General features: G+C 41.1%; 2 protein-coding genes across 2 annotated transcripts in view; both read right to left on the reverse strand.

Moving 5' to 3' along the window:
* Window positions 1-10,547, reverse strand: part of LOC102269876 (zinc finger protein ZFP2-like) — a 29,978-nt gene extending 19,431 nt beyond the window's left edge. Inside the window, 3 exon segments of the mRNA XM_070388147.1 lie at window positions 9,576-10,060; window positions 10,062-10,338; window positions 10,541-10,547. Of these exon segments, the coding sequence (XP_070244248.1) occupies window positions 9,576-10,060; window positions 10,062-10,338; window positions 10,541-10,547 (769 nt within the window).
* LOC102270443 (zinc finger protein 347-like) overlaps window positions 10,327-14,579 on the reverse strand; it is a 36,683-nt gene continuing 32,430 nt past the window's right edge. The window contains exon 6 of the mRNA XM_070388173.1: window positions 10,327-10,959. Within this exon, the coding sequence (XP_070244274.1) occupies window positions 10,592-10,959 (368 nt within the window). The 3' untranslated portion in view covers window positions 10,327-10,591. The remainder of the gene's footprint in view (window positions 10,960-14,579) is intronic.

Below are 14,579 nucleotides of genomic sequence, written 5' to 3' on the forward strand. Positions count from 1 at the left end.
CCAAAAGGGGTGAGGGAGATTCTGGCACGATCAGAAACTCGTGTGAAAACAGCACAGGATCCCAGTTGCAAGATAAAGAATAACTGAAATAATACCTTTTGGCTCGTCCAGACAGTCCCATTACGGAAGCGGATTGGGAAGAAAGTGGGCCAGGGGCTTCAGTAAGCACAGAATAAGTTGCCCCGGTATCTAAAAGGAAATCGACGGATTGGCCCCCCACAATTATTAATACCCAGGGTTCCTCAGGTGTTATTAAGACGGGAGCTTGTGTGGGGACCCCCGGGCACCTTCAGTCCTGATTGTCTTGAGAGTCCGACCCCGGAGACCTACGCCTCTGGGGGCAGTCTCTCTTCCAGTGTGGTCCTTTGCAGACCGGACATGGAGCCGGGGGCGGCTTAGATGCCTGAGGGCAATCCCGCTTGAGGTGCCCCTCCTTTCCACAGTAATAGCAAGCCCATCCCTTTTCACCTGGGCCCCTCTGGGCATTTTTCTCAGGCTGTTTAAGAACGTTTTTCATAGCCAGGGCGAAGGCTTCCGCCTTTTCCTTTGTCTTTTTGCCTCTCTTTTCCTCATATTCCCTACCATAATAGACTGTCTGAGCCAGCTGTAACGGAGTATCTAGACTAATTTGGTCCATACGCCTGTTTTAATAGCTTACTGCGGACATCTGGAGCCGACTGAGTGAGAAATCTATCCTTTAAGATCACTTTTCCCTCTTCACTTTCGGGATCAATCTCAGTGAATCTGCGAAGGCCTTCTCTCAGTCTATCTAGGAATTTACCAGGAGCTTCTTTCTCCTCCTGTTCTATGTCTGCCAATTTGTCATAGTTTAAAGGTTCAGAACACGCCTGCCTAAGTCCTTCAAGAATACATCTAACAAAATGACTCTGATCCCATCTTCTTTTAGCTGTGTTGTAGTCCCAGTCTGGTTCTATAGTTGGGACCGCCTGATTCCCAGTGGGGAGGGCCGCTGTCTCATTCTCCCTCTTCCCTACTGATTCATTACCAAGCCATTCATCTCCATAAGCAATCGCTTTTCCCAAAACGCGAGTCTTTGACTCGGGAGTCACCGTTTGTCCCAAGATATACATCACATCCTTCCAAGTGAGGTCATAAAGCAGAGTAACACCTTTAAAAGCTCTAATATATTTTTCTGGGTCCTCTAAATAGTCTCCCAGATTCTCCTTGATTCTTTGTATTTCTTGATAAGAGAAAGGCTTATTAACTCTCACAGACTGATTATTTCTCCCGGTGGGTGTTTCATAAAGAGGCAACAGCTTGTGTGGCTGTTCCTCAGTCTCTCTGGCTGCTCTGTGCATATGATCCCAGGGATAGATTGGAGAAACCTGTTTTTCCTCTTCTCTTTGTCTCCTGTCCTCCATCTCATCTCTTACTTTGATGGTCTGAGTTTCTCTGAAACCAGAGTAGTCTGAGGTCATACTGAGACAGGAGATGTAAAGGAGGGAGCTGAAGGTTTCACGCCCAAATCTATACCCTTAGGACATAAGTCTGGCATATTTCGCAGAGAGAAAAAGGGCAACACATATGCTACTTCTACCCATTTCCCTTGTTCCTTACAGAACCGGTCTAATTGTAGAACAGTATTATACTTAAGAGACCCTCCAACTGGCCACCGTTCGCCGTCCTCCAATGGATACCGTGGCCATGCAGTATCACATAGGAAGACCAAGTGTGTCTTCTTTAAGCCCTGGGGATCAAATCTATCCCAGTTTTTCAGGATACAGTTCAAAGGAGTGAGGCTGGAATTGTTAGCTCCCATCTGTAAGAGAGAAAAAAAAGCGACCAGCGCCATTTTTTCTACCGGAGGCGTCCCTCCCTGCTCTAGATGGGGGTGTAGACAGACGTTACACCAAAAGCTTTTTCTTTCTGGTCGGACTTAGTCTGTCCCTTACCGATGCAGGCGCCGTACTCGTCCCTCCCGGTTCTACCACCGAGATGGGGTGGGGATGTACCAGGGGTAGACTTGATAGCATCCCTACTTGACGTCCAGCTCTTCACCCTTAACCTTGCTTGCCTCTGATGTCACCCGGGGTGAATCAGAGTAACCTTCCGGAATGCCTCCCAAGCTAAGACCGCTGTGGGAAAACATTTGTCACCTGAGTGCCTGTGCACGACCCTGAGTATTTCCTGACCACAATAAGACTGACGCGAACATAAAACTGAGATGTTCTTTCCAAGCATCACCACACCAGTATAACAGCCTCCTCTGATCTACTAAGAGCTGGCGTTATCAAAGAAAAAAACCCATTGCAGTCCCAATTTGAGTAACCTTTAACCTCAGAGATGTTTTGGGAGCTAGAGCTCCATCTAGCTTCCGAACTTTCGATTCCTAGCGAGGCTAGGCACTTTCTTGACTACCAATTCAAGTTTGGGACCTAAGCCACAGTACACAATAACAGTATAGATCAAAAGTCCCTTGAAAGTCTATGATCCGATAGATTAGGTTAGTACTTCTAATTCCCAAGGAGTTATGAAATGGTCAAAGAGACCGAAAAGTTTGACCAAGAAAGGAGAGTTCGGTCCACACGCTTTGCCCATTTCTGTTCGGTTCCCGAAGGAGACATTGGGTGCCTCTTGGCATTGGCAGGTCGGTATAATGCCCCGACAGGTTTCTGCCATAAGCCGTTTGAGATCACCGTGGAACCACAGAGCAGGGCTCCTTACTTGCTTCACGCAGGGCATGCCATTCATTCACACAAGCACACCGTAGAGTTAGTAAAGCACAGCAGAAAACACATTCGCTAAGAGAACAAAGAACTAAAGCTCCAAGCATCCTTACCTTGTCCTGAAGGATCCCGGATGAGCCCCCAAGATGAAAGGTTGTCATTGAATCACGCGAAGACACCGGGATTCTTGGCCCCCAGAGGAGAAGAATTCAATCTGGGGCCAGAGACAAGGCTTGATCGCTCAGAGCTTTTGTGTAATAAAGTTTTATTAAAGTATAAAAGAGATAGAGAAAGCTTCTGACATAGGCATCAGAAGGGGACAGAAAGAGTACCCCTATTTATAAATATTTCTATGTGTATAAACTGAGTGAACTCAAGTCCTACTAAAGGAGCTGTCTTTCTTCATATTTATAGGGCACCTACTATGTCCCTTGTGTTAGGGTCCACAAGGGACTCAGAGCGTATTGTTGAAAAATTGCCCATTGTGGTGACCTGACAAACAACGGATGAAGCCCAGTGACCACTTTGCCCTGGTGGGATCCTGTTTTGCTCTGCTGGGCCAGTTTCTCAAGACTACGTGACCACCTGACTGTGAGACTCCTCAGACTATGTGATCACAAGACCCCAGCTGCGGGCTAAAGATAAAACTAATGCCCTCTCCCTGCAGGGCACAGCTTCCCATCAATAGGGTATAAGAAGGGTTGGCTGTAAAGGGAGAACACTGGCTTCTCTCTAAAGCCAGACACTTTTTCTTCCTATAACAAATCTTTCTCTGCCTGGCTCACTTTTTCTCCAATCTTGCCTTACACCTTGTCATTGTCTTATGTGCATTTTCGTGTTACAAAAGTCTCAAAATAACCCATAACTATATATTTGTTAGTGTTAAGGCATGGAAGAAATGTAAATTAAACATTAAATCTGCATCACATGTGTATAGAAAAAGTAACACAAAGCAAAAACTGGGCTTCCCTGATAGCTCAGTTGGTAAAGAATCCACCAGGAATGCAGGAGACCCTGGTTCGATTCCAGAATCAGGAAGGTCTGCAGGGGGAGGGATAGGCTACCGATTCCAGTACTCTTGGGCTTCCCTGGTGGCTCAGCTGGTCAAGAATCTGCCTGCAAATGCAGGAGACCTGGGTTTGATCCCTGCGTTGGGAAGATCCCCTTGAGAAAGGAAAGGCTACCCATTCCAGTATTGTGGCCTGGAGAATTTCTTGGACTGTATAGTCCATGGGGTTGCAAAGAGTCTGATGCAACTTTCACTTTCAAGGAAAAACTATTAAAAAAAAAAAACAAAAGAAATACGATGGAATGATTGGCAAGAATAGCATTGAAACATATATTACCCTATGTAACATAGATAGCCAGTGGGAGTTTGATGAATGACACACGGCATCCAGAGCCACTGCTCTGTAAAGACCTGGAGGGATGGGGTGGGGAGGGAGGTGGGTTCAGGAGGGAGGGGACACATGTATGCCTATGGCCGATTCATGCTGATGTACGGTAAAAAAAAAAAAAAAAAAATCACAATATTGTAAACAAAAAAAACTAAAGAAATTCCACTAGATCTGACAATGAACCATGGAGCCATATTACTTAATTCTATAATGTGACATCAACACTTTAATATCCTCTGGAAAATGAACTTCTTCTATTTATTACCTAATAAATAAGTCTAAATATTAATGTTTATTAGGCTAGTGTAAAAATGTCTTAGGCAATAGATCATAATTAGTAATTTGTTTAGTAAAATAGATAAATAGTAAGCTACTACCGTCTTCAAAAACCATATGAACAATGGAACATATGTGTACCATAAAGGAATGTTATAAATTCATGGCATGTGTAAACATTCAGTGTTTAAGAATATAAAGTCTCACTGTGGTTTTTTGATGTTTGACTACTGATTCCTTTAGACTTTAAAAACAACCGCTTCCTGTGCTGCCTCTCCGGGCAGGCTGAGAAAAAAAGACTAAGGCCCCTTTCCTTTGATAGCAACTAGTAGTTCACCAAAGCAGGAACCCTCCCCTCCTTGCCATCCAGTAATCATCTTAACACTCCAAGAGTCACCATTCCATGTTCGTCAAGCTTTTCTTTCCAACAGCATGCAAGTCTACCCTGCTCCGACTAGAAAGCTTCAGCAGTTAACCTTCTCAAAGCACTTTAGCACATGGCTTCATCTGTCTCAACATCCAAACCAAACTTGGTTCCGTCTTCTTCCAGTGGGTGACTGCAAAGTAACAAGAACAAAAAAGTTGGGGACTGAGTATGTGAAATTTCTAGTTTATCAAGCAAAAAAATTGCACTCATATAATGCGCATTCTAAATTATTCCTGTGGCTTCCCTTGTGGTTGACTGGTAGGGAATCTGCCTCCCAATGCAGAACAACAGAGACTGATCCCTGGTCTGGGATATTCCCACATGCTGTGGAGCTACTAAACCCAAGAGCCACAACTATTCAGCCAATAATAAAAAAATAATAATTTCAGGATGCTCCAAGCTCAAAAAGAGGTATCACTTTTAACCTTATTTCTGAAGTTTTATTTCCTAATTATCATATGTTTATTATTCCTATCTTCACTTCATGTAAATCAGGCACATACTATTAGTTTTATCTGGGCACAAAAGAAAACATTAGGAAATATCATATGGTGCACCTATAATATGTTACACATCCATAAACAGGGGGAAGGTTTTAGGGGGCCAGAGGCTATAACTGCCCTGCTATGATGCCAAAGAAAGTTCATACTACCATACAACTGCACTCATCACACAGGCTAGCAAAGTAATGCTCAAAATTCTCCAAGCTAAGCTTCAACAGTACGTGAGCCAAGAACTTCCAGATGTTCAAGCTGGTTTTAAAAAAGGCAGAGGAGCCAGAGATCAAACTGCCAACATCCCTTGGATCATAGAAAAAGCAAGATAATTCCAGAAAAATATCTACTGCTTCATTGACTAAAGTTTTTGCTGTGTGGATCACAACAGATTATGGAAAATTCTTAGAGATGGGAATACCAGATCGCCGTACCTGCCTCCTGAAAAACCTGTATATGCGTCAAGAAGCAACACTTAGAACCAGACATGGAACCACGGACTGGTTCAAAAGTGGCAAAGGAGTCCATCAAGGCTGTATATTGTCACTCTGCTTGTTTAACGTATACACAGAGTACATCACACAAAATGCTGGACTGAATGAAGCACAAGCTGGAATCAAGATTGCTGGAAGAAATATCAATAACCTCAGATACACAGATGACACCACCCTTATGGCAGAAAGTGAAGAACTAAGCAGTCTTTTGATGAAGGTGAAAAAGGAGAGTGGAAAAGCTGACTTAAAACTCAACCTTCAAAAAACAAATATCATGGCATCTGGTCTCATTACCTCATGGCAGATAGATGAGGAAACAATGGAAACAGTGAGAGACTTCATTTTCTTGGGCTCCAGAATGACTGCAGATGGTGACTGCAACCATGAAACTAAGACGCTAGCTCCTTGGAAAAGCTAAGACCAACCTAGACAGCATATTAAAAAGCAGACATTACTTTTTCAACAAAGGCCCATCTAGTCAAAGCTATGGTTTTTCCAGTAGTCATGTATGGATTTGAGAGTTCGACCATGAAGAAAGCTGAGCACTGAAGAAATGATACTTTGAACTGTGGTGTTGGAGAAGACTCTTGAGAGTCCCTTGGACTGCAAGGAGATCAAACCAGTCCATCCTAAAGGAAGTCAGTCCTGAATATTCACTGGAAAGACTGATGCTGAAGCTGAAACTCCAATACTTTGGCCACCTGATACAAAGAACTGACTCACTGGAAAAGACCTTGATGCAGGGAAAGACTGAAGGCAGGAGAATGGGACAACAGATGATGAGATACGTGGTTGGATGCCATCACTGACTAGATGAATATGAGTTTGAGCAAGCTCCAGGAGTCAGTGATGGACAGGGAAACCTGGTGTGCTGCAGTCCATGGGGTTGCAAAGGGTGGGACACAACTGAGTGACTGAAATGAACTAATGGACAGAGTTGGAGAGGATAACTGAAGATATTGGTATATAATCCCAAAATTGTCTATTTCTTGATTTCATCATGTAAAATTCTCACAGATTCTTTCAAACTTGAGAGGTTTTGGTGCATTGCTAGTTTCTGTTATGAAGTACTGGGGAAGCATACAACTATTGGAAGAAACATGATCCATTCAGAGTTACAGAAAAATGATAACAATTTTATTAGACCATAGGACTTATGATACATTCTGAATAAAACATTAGCAGACTGTAAACAGCAGCAATTAATTCTGAAGCAGAAATGTGCACATACTTTTCTGGTTCTTTTGATTAAATTTTCTTCAAGAAAAATGCTCTCTTCCATTTTGAAGATTAAGTTTCCATTAATCATTTATATGAACAGCAATTACCAGTTAAGGGAGAAAATGACCAGCATTTCCCTGATACTACTACTGCTGCTGCTGCTGCTAAGTCGCTTCAGTCGTGTCCGACTCTGTGCGACCCCATAGATGGCAGCCCACTCGGCTCCTCTGTCCCTGGGATTCGCCAGGCAAGAATACTGAGTGGGTTGCCATTTCCTTCTCCAATTCATGAAAGTGAAAAGTGAAAGTGAAGTCGCTCAGTCATGCCCAACTCTTAGCAACCCCATGGACTGCAGCCTACCAGGCTCCTCCGTCCATGGGATTTTCCAGGCAAGAGCACTGGAGTGGGTTGCCATTGCCTTCTCCAGTAACCTGTTAACTCTGTGAATATTTCATGAAAAAAATAATACAGTATTCATTACCTGTGCTAGCTTGCTTTACATATAAATCCTCTCATGTTTCAGTTTTGATCTTTGGGTTAAAGCTTTAGCATACACATTACTTTTGTGTGGTTTCTCTGAAAGAGATATATTTTAAAGTCTAGTGTACTCTGAAGCCTGCAGAAAGCCCTTGCGCATTCATTTCTAAGACTCCTCTTCATTATGGACTCTTGTTGTCTAATACTTAAATTCAAGCTGAAACTTTCCCACTCCCATTGCATTTGTAAAGCATTGCTCAGAATGTTCCCCAACTTGATGTTTCGTGAAAATCCTCCCGACAAAAACTGCCTTGTGTGGTTTAACTCCAGGATATATATTCTTACATACCTAGAGTGTGGGCAGTAATTGTGAAAACTGCCATAATCATTGCATTTCTAAATGTAAAGTATTTGGTGAACCCTAAGTTTAAGGCAGTACCTAAAAGCCTTGACACATTACATACACTTGTAAGGTTCTCTTTAGGATGGATCATCTGATGGTTGGTGAGATGTGAGCCCCGAGTTAAGGTTTTACACAACCATGTCACTTGTAAGCTTTCTCTCCAGAATGACTTCTTTACTGAATCATGACTTCAGATTGTTATTCAAAAACCTTGACATGCTCATTACTATGATACAGGTTCTATCTAGTGTGAATATTCTCAAGAAGCCTAACATGTATACACCTGACAAAAGCCTAGCCACACTGATTACATTTGGAAGGTCTCTCGAATATGGATCACCTGATGCCTTTTTAGGTCTGAATGCCACCTGAAGGATTTGCCACACTTAAGATTTGTAAGGTGTTTCTGCATTATGAATTCTCTGATGATGGGAATGATGAGACCTGTTATTGAAGCCAGGTCCATACATGTTACAGTTATATGTTTCCCTCCAATCTTAAGACAGGAGGGATTTACCATGCTCTAAATGTATGGCTTCTCATCAGTATGAATTTTCTCATGTTTTGTAAAAACCGAACCACTTCCATGGCACTTGGTACCACATGCACTACATGGGTAAGATTTCAATTCAAAATGAATTACCTGATGGTTAGTGAGGTCTGAGCACAGAATCAAGCTTTGCCACACCTACCACATGTGTGTGGTTTCCCACCAGTTTGACTTTTCTGAAGGTCAAAAAGTTTATACACTTTACTGCATTCACTGTATTTGTAAGTTTTCACTACAGTATGGATTCTCAGATGATCTGCAATGTCATTCCTTTGACTGAAGGCTTTGCCACATGGTTTCTCTCCTGTTTGAACTGCCTAATGGTTAAGGCTGAACATGCACTAGAAGCATTTCCACATTCACTTCTTTCGTTTTATACAGTGTGAATTCTCTGAAAAATGATAAGGCCTGAACTTGGACTAAAGGCTTTGCCACACTCATTATATTTGCACTATAATGTACTCACAACTGTTCCATTTCTAATGTTTCTCTCTAGTATGAATTATCCAATGGTTTCTAAGATGGTCATTTCAAGTAAAGCACTGGTCATATACATCATATTTATATGGTTTCTCTCTGTATGAACTGCCTGATGATGAGTTAAGGTTGATGGTGCCTAAACATTTATAACAATTTTTACATTTTTAAGGTTTCCAGTATGAATTCGCCAATGAACTGCAAGGTTTATAGTTTGACTAAAACCTTGCCACATACATCATATTTGTATGGCTTTTCTCCAGTATGAATTCTCCAATAAATTCTAAGTTGTATGTTTAGAGTAAGGCTTTGGCCACATACATCACATTTGCATGGTTTCTCTCCAACATGAGTACTCCAACGAACTGCAAAATAAAACCTGGGACAGAACACTTTGCACATAAGTTACATTTCTATGCTTTCTCTCCTATATGAACTGCCTGATGTCTAGTTACAGAGAAGGCACTGGCACCCCACTCCAGTACTCTTGCCTGGAAAATCCCATGGACGGAGGAGCCTGGTAGGCTGCAGTCCATGAGGTCGCTAGGAGTCGGACATGACTGAGCAACTTCACTTTGACTTTTCACTTTCATGCATTGGAGAAGGAAATGGCAACCCACTCCAGTATTCTTGCCTGGCGAATCCCAGGGACAGAGGAGCCTAGTGGGCTGCCATCTATGGGGTCGCAGAGAGTCGGACATGACTGAAGCAATGACTGTGCACTAAAATGTTTGTCACAATTGTTACATTTGTAAGGTTTCTCTCCAGTATGAATTCTCTGACGAACTGAATAGTTTGTAATTTGATTAAAGGCCTTCCCACATACATCACATTCATATGGTTTCTCTCCAGTATGAATTCTCCGATGAACAGCAAGGTATGTATTTACAGTAAAGGCCTTGCCACATACATCACATATATATGGTTTCTCTTTAGTATGAATTCTCTGATGAAGTGCAAGTTTACTAATGGCCTTGCCACATAAATCACACTTACATGGTTTCTCTCCAGTATGAACTCTCCAATGATTTCTAAGCTGTGTGTTTCAAATATAGCCATGGCCACACACACCATATTTATATGGCTTCTCTCCAGTATGAATTCTCTGATGAACTGCAAGGTGTGTAGTTTGACTAAAGGCTTTGCCACATACATCATTTATATTGCTTCTTTCCAATATGAATTCTCTGATGAATTGCAAGTTTTGCAGTTTGACTAAAGGGCTTGCCACATACATCACATTTATATGGATTCTCTCTAGTATGAATTCTCCGATGAACTGCAAGGTATGCAGTTTGACTAAAGGCTTTGCCACATACATCACATTTATATGGTTTCTCTCCAGTGTGAATTCTCTGATGAATTGCAAGTTTTGCACTTTGACTAAAGGCCTTGCCACATACATCATATTTATGTATTTTCTCTCCAATATGAGCTCACCAATGAACTGCAAAGACCTGGAACTGAAGACTTTGCCACATAAATTTATATGCTTTCTCTCTTGTACGAACTGCCTGATGGCTTGCAGTTCGACTAAAGGCCTTGCCACATACATCACATTTACAGGGTTTCTCTCTAGTATGAATTCTCTGATGATATGCAAGTTATTCAGTTTGATTAAAGGCCTTGCCACACACATTGCATTTATACGGTTTTCCTCCTGTATGGACTCCTTGATGTCTAGTGAGTTACGAGTCCTGAAGAAAGGTTATGTCACACTCATTATATTTGTAAAGTTTTTTCTTGTGTGCTTCATGGTCTGCTGCCAGTTCTGAAGAATATGTAACAACACTCTCATGTTTATCAGAAATGCCTCTACAGACACTATGAGTTCTCTGAGGCGGTAAACCTGAGTCGCTGCTTTTGATATTTGTCATAACTTGACTACATTCAAAAATTGTCCCTTCAGATTGAACTATCTGTAATTCATCCTGAAAGCTTGATCCATGCCTATCAACAGGCGTATTTCCTGCATCACTTCTACTATGACGATCTCTTTCATCAGTCAGGTTTTTCTTATGGGTTATAGACATTCCTTTGTCATTTCTTTCATCATCTGTCCACAGACACTAAAAATTATACAGAGTTCCCTGGATCTTCCTGAGGAAAAAATCTCTGATTTCATGACTTTTGGCTCTTCCAAAGATCACTCTGAAAAATTTCTCGTTTACCACTGAATTCTTCTGCCTATAATTTCTTGATCATATGTATATGAGACATATCTACAAGATATAAAGAAGCATAGGCATTGTATTAATTCTAATTTATAAATACACTGTTTCTTGTCAAACACATGGTATGATACCAAAAGTCATACCCATCCTGAAAGGAATTATGAATCTTCACAATGATGACCTTAAAACTATAGAACACTAAAGGAATAGAATTCTTTAAAACAGGAAGAGTGGTCACATGTAATTCAAATTAATTTCAGGGTAGTGTAGTTTCAAAGACACAATCAGTGAACATTCATTTTATGCAAACTCATGTCAGTTCTCAAGAAAAAGTGTATTTCCCCACCATGACCTCAAAGTTCATTTTACCTGGTATTAAACACACTGCTGTCTCATAATCGAGGACAAAAAAAACCATATTGTACACACTTTATACATACTCATATATATTTAAATGGTAAAGAACATACAGGGCTATGTAGGTGACTCAGTGATAAAAAAAACTACATGTCAATGCAGACGACACCGGACAGGGGGGTTCAATCCCTGGGTCGGGAAGATCCCCTGAAGCAGGATATCGCAACCCACTGCACTATTCTTACCTGAAAAAAACTTCATGGACAGGGGAACCTGGAAGGCTACAGTCCACCAGATCACAAACAGGACTGAGTAATTGAGCAAGCACTGGAGGCAATACACTGGAATGGTAAATAATGCAAAAGAAGCATTCTAATGAATAATGTAAAAAGTAAGTGTTAGTTGACAACTGTTCAACAAATACTTCATTCCTTAAAAAAACACACACACACACACAAACATACACACAGCCCTACACATACGTATACACGTACATACATAATACATATTTTTCCTAGACCATGGTGCTTAGGAAATCTTATTTCCCTGACCATGCATTAAACCCAGGCTCGCTGCAGTGAAACTACTGAATTCTGTCCACTGGACTGTCAGGGAATTGCCTAATTAAAAAAAAAAAAAGCAAAAAACAAAACACTTTTCTAAATACGTCTTAGAAATCTATCACTAGATAGACATATAGGCATTTTATGACATTAACAAGTAGTTCATGTCAGCTATATTGTGCAATACAAAAAGACAGTCATCAAAATAACAAAAAGTTATTAAGCGAAACATTCTCTACTTACACAGTTCAGTTCAGTTCAGTCACTCAGTCCTGTCTGACCAATGCACCCATCTAATAATAGCTCCAATTTAAAAGTTTTGGTTATTATGAATGAGCCTGGAGATTATCATACTAGGTGAATAAGAAAAATCTTCTATTGCACATTTTGTACAAGATGTTTATACGGATAAATGTTTTCAAATCTCTTGGGTATACCGGTAAAAGCAACATTGCTGGGTGTGATATTGTCATTTATAAGAAACAGGGATGTGGTCATTCAAATGAGAAATTCATTAATTCCACTCACACCTTCTTTGGCTAAACTCATCTTCATTAAGGCCTTGCCTTGATGGGAGGAGACTGAGAAATTAGGGGAACCCATGGCTATGGGTGCATAAAGAATTCTAGAACCACAAAGGCAAAAAAAAAAAAAAAAGAATTAGCAAATGGGCAAAATGAGAAAGACTTTTCACTAAAGCTGGAATATAGAGTAAAAGTAGGAAAAAGAAAATATTTTCAACATCACTAACCAGCAAGTGTGGGACCTTCACATTTTCTGTTTCCTCCATGTACACCCCCTACTACCTTCAGAGTTCATAGAAAACTAAGAGTCTCTACTATCCACTGGAGATGATCATTATGAACTCGTAACTGTGGAAAGTGGCAACTGGGAACAAAGTTTTTCAAAACCATTCTCAGCGCACCAAGTGTGCACTGTCACTGCACTAGAGTTGAACTGATATTACATTTTCAGGAGATGGTATATCAGAATCACAAAACGTATCTCAGAGACAGGCTATCTCCCTCCCAGCCAACAGTTCCAGTAGCAAGAAGGCATCAGATAAGTACTTTGCTGAAGCAAGAGAGTCTATAAGGGGAAAAATGAGTAAATGCTCACATCTCAAACATGCATGTCTCCTGGATCAAGACCAACCCACCGGCAAAGACAAGGAGGAATGATTCTGAAAACTGGACAGAGACTGTGCAAGGAAGCTACATGTCCTGAACACCACCATAACCCCTGACAACCACTACTATAATTTCATGTATGCTCACTGATGGTGGTTGTGGATTTATCTATATAGCATTTAATCTGATGGTAAATTTATCTATGATTTCATGTCAGTCCCCACAGCCCCGTGCTCTGCCTCTTGCTACAATATGATTTCTACAGAAATCTACACATTTCTACAGAAATTTCTACACATAAGAAGAAAGAAATGTGATTTGCTGTGGCTTTTCCAGAATCATCATTCTTTATCTTGCTAAGGACTGAGGACACAACGGAGGGGTCAAGGAAAACATTTCAGAAACTTACCTTCTGCTGGCCTCCTTCAGAATACACAGGGAACAGTATACAATGCAGAAACGTAGCTTACTTTCTAGAATGGCTAACTCAAAACGCACATGAGTAGAAAACATGACACTGGGACTGTTAAAGTTTGTCACTGAGCTCTAAATAGAGTGAGTTCTGAAATAACTGTATCACGAAGTGCGTAGATTTTTTGAGGAAGTTAGGTTGAAGTTCCTGATGCCACATCCTGAAGCTTTTCATGTCTGAGCCAACAGGGCTTTGAGTCAGTCAAGCAAGGCAGGGGTTCCCAGGAGGCAAAGAGGGGAAAGGCAGAGATACCCTAGAGCAGTTCCCCACTTCAAAGGGAAGTGATCCTCACTCACAGAGAGCAGGTTCCTATAGGTCTCCAACATCACATCCCTGTACAAAGTCCTCTGAGCAGGGTCCAGGCATTCCCACTCCTCCTGAGAGAACTCTATGTACACATCAGCGAATGTCAACGATCCCTGAAATGAAAATATATTTCACCAAAGGGCTCTGAGGAGAGTTCTTATTCTCATGGAAAATGAGAAGAGGAGAGAGGGATAAGGAATCAATTCAGTTGCAGTATGTATTCTGACAGATCTATGCGAAGGGATTTGGAGCAAATTGTGTGTCTCTAATTTTAATTCCTCATACTTTTTCACTTAATTATAATGTCCTCCAATCAATGTGGATTTTTCATACTTGTAGACAATACATGAAATACACACAAATAAAAGCCAGCCATGGGTGGTCTAGACTGAAGTGTTGTATAGCATCTGAATGAAAATAAAAACACAACATACCAAAATTTATGATATGCACTCAGAGCTGTACTAAAGGGGAAGTCCACATTGCTAAAAGCTTACAAGTAGTAGAAAGAGGCAGCTTGACACTACTGTTCAAGACACTAATGAACATCTCCGCCAGAGACATTAGACAAGAAAAAATTCAGTTATCCCTGTACAAAGTCAAGAGTAAAATTACCTGTTTTTGTAGGTGACAAGGGTTTACATGTAGAAACCAAAAAGATTCCAAGATAAAAC

Source organism: Bos mutus, chromosome 18 (assembly GCF_027580195.1).
Source record: "Bos mutus isolate GX-2022 chromosome 18, NWIPB_WYAK_1.1, whole genome shotgun sequence".
Lineage (NCBI taxonomy): Eukaryota > Metazoa > Chordata > Mammalia > Artiodactyla > Bovidae > Bos > Bos mutus.